The sequence below is a fragment of the Helianthus annuus genome, chromosome 5 (genome assembly GCF_002127325.2).
Source record: "Helianthus annuus cultivar XRQ/B chromosome 5, HanXRQr2.0-SUNRISE, whole genome shotgun sequence".
In the NCBI taxonomy this organism is placed as follows: Eukaryota; Viridiplantae; Streptophyta; class Magnoliopsida; order Asterales; family Asteraceae; genus Helianthus; species Helianthus annuus.
Genome location: NC_035437.2, coordinates 40853322 through 40859426, shown reverse-complemented (window position 1 = coordinate 40859426; position 6105 = coordinate 40853322). Strand labels below are relative to the sequence as shown.

The window sequence follows — 6105 nt, the reverse complement described above, 5'->3', positions numbered from 1 at the left end:
CCAGAAGAAAAGCAAACGTACAACTCACCCTGCCGAACCTTTATGTTCACCATATATGCAGCGAGTTGTACAAATAAAAACAAAAACTGAAAAAATTGAAGTAAGGATAGCCGAATGGATGTTCTCGACAGTTGACGACCCCTGGTAAGTATAAAAACCAACAAAATCTTAATTGGATAAAAATAAGTATTTAAACTAATGTGTAGGTATTACAACAATGCAGGGTGTTTATATTTGAGACAGCATTTAACACAAACCTTTCAAGGGTATGTCTGGAGTCGCTTCACCCGAACTTATACATACATGTCCAAGTCCTAACAGCTTGGTCATTGGTACTAAACAGTGAAGAGGTCTACAGAAGCAAAGGTTCGCCGGCAAGAGTTTTCTGCCCATGCAACATGCTGGTATGTTTTCTAATATGTGCTGGTTTTAATAACAGATTAGAAAAAGCACATTTAACAAAATGTGCTGGATTATTACACATTGTGCTGGTTTTGAAATATTAATGTTTTATTAATAGCTAGTTAGTCTAATATATGAAATGCTATTATTGTGCTGGTTCATAACACATTGTGCTGGTGCTGGTTTATAACACATTGTGCTGGTTTCTGTGCAGGGAGAAAACAACTTCAAACCAAAACTGAACAAAAAGACCTGCACACAAAATTTCAGAGAAAACATTGCCGCGACATTGATGACTACCGAGTTTGGAACTATTAGGAAAGTGGACATGTTGTTCATTCCAATACTACAACACAAGCACTACTACATTGTATGTTTTGATTTCAAGGGAGAAGCCATCAAGATTATAGACAACATGAAAGGGAAAGCAAAAGCACAAAAAATGGCACGTGCTAAAAGAGTGGTAATATATTGATGCCCATTAATTCTGTGCTGTTTATTTTAATTATATTTGTGATGCTTAGGGATTTTGATTTTGAAAATTTTCAAATTACAGAAAGAAATTGTATGTGATTACCTTGAAGTTGAATACCCAACAATGCACACAAAGATGTCACCCTTGGAACCAGAAATAATGAAAATGTCGTGGCAAACGGAAAAGAACTTTGTAGATTGTGGTGTCTTTGCAATGAGACACATGGAGACATACACAGGGAATCATGTGAGCAAGAAGGAATGGGATAGTGGGCTGTCGAAAGAGTCACCGGAACAAGACAAAGAGTTGGTTGAACTGAGATACAAGTATTTAAGCAAAATACTTTTATCCGACATCAACTTAGCGAAAGGTGAAATGATGGAACTGTTAGAGAAGTATGAGAAGATGGAGCCTGAAAAGAAAGAGGAATGCAAGAAAAATGCGGAAACGAAAATCAATGACAGATTGAACCAGAAATATTAATTGTGTTGGTTGAACAATATAACATTAGTTTGGTAGTTGTCTGTAATATTTTGTGCTGGTTTAACAATTAACATGGTGCTGGTTTAACAATTACATTGTACTGCTTTAACAGTTATATTAGGAAAGTTAATTTTATGCTGGTTTTACAATTAATATTGTGCTGGTTTCACTATTACAATATGTGCTGGTTTCATAGAAGAATTTTAAAATTGTGCTGGTTTTAAAGAACAAAGTTTAAAATTGTGCTGGTTTTATAATTGTGCTGGTTTTAAAGAACAAAGTTTAAAATTGTGCTGGTTTCACTATGACAATATGTGATGGTTTCATAGAAGAAGTTTAAAATTGTGCTGGTTTTATAATTGTGCTGGTTTTAAAGAACAAAGTTTAAAATTGTGCTGGTTTTAAAGAACAAAGTTTAAAATTGTGCTGGTTGAATGTTGTAAAGAAATCCAAGAAATCCAAACTGAAATGAAAAAAATAACAAATCCAAATATCATGATTTCCAAGACACACGACTAACTACTCTTCTGGGAATCAGCAACAGTAGTCTTCATCTTACAAGTCCGACTATTATGTCCATGACCTCCACATATCAAACAACCTCTAGTTTTAGTTTTCTTTGATACTCTTGAAGATGATACCTCACGAAAAGACTTTAAGCGTTTGTTTGAACCACACCCCTTGTTTCTAATACCACTAGGTGGAAGAATGGTAGCAGAAGACGATGAACATGGCTGATCAGCATGAAGAATATTAGCTAATCTTGCATTCTTGTCAAGTGATTCTGCAGGAAGGTCAGCAGAATCAACCTTCAACTTCGACTCGATCACTTGGTCTCTATACAACGATAACAGGTCAATATTTGTAACAAGACGGTTAACAATATGTTCAGTTGCAGTCATTATCTCACGCACAATGCTGGAAGCACGTTCAACTTGATTACCAGCAGCATTTTGATCAAAACTCAAAACTTTTGTCTTTTTTGGAACAACATCTCTTGTCCAACGCCTCATAACATATTTTTTAGGGAACTCCTTTATACCACAAAGACGAAGAACACAAAAGGCATGCCTACATAGCAAACCATACTGCTCATATCGGTTGCAGCTGCATTTAATTACCATATCCTTAGGAGTAAAAAGAACCTACACAAATAACAAATGCTTATATTGTGCTAGTTTATAACAAAAGTGTGCTGGTTTATATATGTAAAATTCTAATTGTAAATATAAATCACTGTGCTACTTAAAATGTATTGTAAAAAGCAGAACATGTTTGTGCTACTAAAGGTATAAATAAATACCTCATGAAGGCCAGGAAGATTGACCTGTAGAATATAAAACTTAATTGAATCACCAACTTCTTCTTCACGCCTGCACATACAATTCTTGCAAGCAAGTCGAATTTCTTCTTGAACATCAAAAAATATCCCCCGAGTATAAATCTTTGCAGCTTCCAGTTCCAATTCATAATTGGTTTTCATGCGAGGTTGTGTGTATCTGGTATCATGATCACGTTTGCTGCGCTTAAACCTCTGAGATTCCATTGCAGTATCAAAATGGCTCAAAAACTCAACTAATGACAATTTTGTGTTGGTTAATTGACCAAAAAAATGATTTTCACTCTCAGACCTAGATGTTGTACGCATAAGACCGGACATATGTTCATGACGATAGTATGCAGGAATCCAATCTGATCTGAGGTTGTACATATCAGACAGCCAGCTGTTACTAGTAAGGTTGTACTTAATCATTAAATCACACCATTGTGTCTCAAACTGTGCTGGTTCAAGAGCATCAGTCCATACAACATCACATATATCTTCTTTAAAAACCTCATCTTGTGATAGCTCAGTACCAACCTATAACAAAAAAAAATAATTAGTATATTAAAACAGCAAACAAATACTAAAATGTGCTGGTTTATATGTTAAAGTGTGCTAGTTGATGTATAAACTTAAACTATGATGCTTAAACTGTGATGGTTTAAAGAAAGTGTGCTGGTTTAAAAGTGTGCTGAGTTATATGCCAAAGTGTGCTGGTTTAAAAGTGTGCTGGTTTATATGCTAAAGTGTGCTGGTTTATATGCTAAAAGTGTGCTGGTTTAAGAAAGTTACCTTTTCAGAAACTTTGATCATTATATGCCACATACACAAACGATGTCTGGTATCTGGGAAAACATCTCGGATGGCAATTTTCATTGCAGCGTCCTGATCAGTCACAATCACCTTAGGTGCAACACCAAAAGCCTTCAAAAAACTTTGAAGAAGCCATTTATATGATTCAGCAGTTTCAGATGCTAACAAAGAACCAGCAAACGTGACATTGTGATGATGATTATCGATTCCAGTGAACGGAACAAATACCAAGTCATACCTAAAAATTGAATTGATTATATTACAACTGCTTGCTGAATTGTGCTAGTTTAATAAAAATATGAATAAGTGATCTACAAAAAGTGAATAAAATACCTGTTCGTACGGAACGTAGCATCAAAAGACATAACATCCCCAAAGACCTCATAATTCAGTTTCATTTCTTCATCAGCCCAAAATAATCCAGCAAGAGCACCTTTTTCATCACAATAAAATTCACAAGAAAAATTCGGCAAATACAGCTTCTTCTTCATAAGACGTTGGACAGCCATATCCACATCAAACTCTCCAATGAACAAATTAATATCTCTTTTAAAATTTTTACAATCAGTAGACGTCACTCCAACCTTATCAAATCCACCACGAATCTTTCTCATAAGGTTGAATGCCCTAACTGGACCAATATTCATCTCAGAAAAATCAGAAAGCAGTTGCTCTTCAGTGAATGTCAACTTTCTAGACGAAGCTAAAAGATGATAATCCTCTTCATCAACAAAAGAATGATTATGCTCCTCAAATACATGAGAAACTCTATAAGTATTTTTTGGAGTTAAAGACAAACGGATGTGTGCCTTACATCCGGTACGTTTAGAAGGTCTCCTCCTTCGGTCATTTAACTTTTTATCAGCACCAACACTATCATTTACCGTGTCAACAGCACAGGATGTCGCTGAACCCTCTTTCGCACAAACAAAGTACTTTCTAATCACAACACCATTTTTTGAAGATTGAGTATGCTTTCGAGCCTCAAACCCAGATAACTTAGCATACTTCTTATAGAAATTAAAGGCAGAATCAATTGACTGGAAATGCATACCAACTACAGGTTTGGAAGAATCTGGAACAATAGGAGTATAATACTGATTACCAGTAGTTGGACAGATACGAACTCCTGAACAAATCAAAAAACCAGAACAAATAAAAGATATCAGCACAAACTTTACAATAAACCAGCACAAAAAACAAGCACAACTTTACCAGACAAACTAGCACAAAATAAAGATATCAGCACAACTTTACAAACCTACACTTTAAAATATGATGTAATATAAAAAAACCAGCACAACTTCAGAACTACACTTTTAAATAAAAACCAGCACAACTTAGATCAAAACTAAAAACCTAAAAAGTAGATGAAATTAAAACTACAAGGTATTTTACCATCGACAGTAGTAGACATCATTAAAATAGACGAGGATAAATCAGCAAATCAATGAATGAACAGAGGAGCTAGGGTTCCAGCAAATCGATGAAAACGATGAACGATTCAGCAGGATTGATCTCAATCTCGCAGGTACCGGCAAATCGATGAAAACGATCAACGATTCAGCAGGATTGAGATTGAGATTTGCGATTGATTTAGATGAAAACGATCTCGATGAAATTGGTAAGCTCAATAAATGAATGAATGAAAAATATGAAAGAAGGAATGAAAATCGTGTGATTAAAACTAAGTACAGATCTGTTTGAAATTTGCATTTTCCAATATTACCCTTTCATCTAAATTAATGAGATTGCCACATGTAAGCTCAAGATTGCTTCTTAGGAAACTTAGGGAAGATTAAATTCTTAGTTGAACCTCTACCTATAATTAATGTAGTGTATTATCTGGTGAATTAACCAATTATCGAATCTATTTTTAAGCGTATTTAGTATTTACTAATGCATGCACCATATGTTCTTTTTATCATATTTTATGTATTCATTTATGCATACATTATATGTATATTCTAAACATATTTACTGATACATACACTACTACAGCATATGAGAACTTTAGTGAAATAACAACTTCTAGGATCTTATATCGGGTATTCACTAACGGGTAAATTACATGTAGATATCGGGTCTAATTTAATATATTCACTAATGCATACACTACTTCTAGATTATGAAAACATCAGTGAATACACTACTTTTAGGATCATACATTGTGTATTCAATAATGCGTACCCTATACGTAGATTCGAAACGCTGTTTAGTGTATTCATTGATGCATACACTATTCTTAGATTCTTAAACTTTGGTTGATTCAATAGTGAATACACTAATATTAGGTTTTTAGTAAGGTATTTATAGGTGAATGCATGGTTTAGGTTGTGATTTTGATATCTTTTTTGTTTTTATTATTTTAACTAGCTATATGGCTCTGTTTGATCCATTATGTAATGTTATCATTTTTGTTTTTATCGTTCGATTTATGTTCTTCCGATTTGTTCTCGTTCAATAACTTATCATTCGATTTCGCGCTAGTCTTTTTGAGCCACCTTGATTCTTGAGACGCCGTGGTTCGATTTTTTTTATCTGTTTTAACTTTGTTCTCGTTCATTTTAGGTAATGTGTTATCGTTTGTTTATTATTAATTTCGTGT

At 34.2% G+C, this 6105-nt stretch overlaps 2 protein-coding genes across 2 annotated transcripts; both read right to left on the bottom strand.

Moving 5' to 3' along the window:
- Nucleotides 1–1824: 1824 nt before the first annotated feature.
- LOC110925688 (protein FAR1-RELATED SEQUENCE 5-like) lies at nt 1825–3575 on the bottom strand. The gene is made up of 3 exons (XM_022169569.2): nt 3477–3575; nt 2664–3221; nt 1825–2505 (listed from the first exon to the last, which is right to left on the bottom strand). The coding sequence occupies exons 1-3, from the start codon at nt 3558–3560 to the stop codon at nt 1876–1878; spliced, it is 1272 nt and encodes a 423-aa protein (XP_022025261.1). The 5' UTR covers nt 3561–3575; the 3' UTR covers nt 1825–1875.
- A 233-nt stretch (nt 3576–3808) lies between these two features.
- Nucleotides 3809–4914, bottom strand: LOC110924336 (protein FAR1-RELATED SEQUENCE 5-like). The gene is made up of 2 exons (XM_022168355.1): nt 4896–4914; nt 3809–4626 (listed from the first exon to the last, which is right to left on the bottom strand). Exons 1-2 carry the CDS (start codon nt 4912–4914, stop codon nt 3809–3811), a joined length of 837 nt encoding a protein of 278 aa, XP_022024047.1.
- Between the last annotated feature and the right edge of the window lie 1191 nt (nt 4915–6105).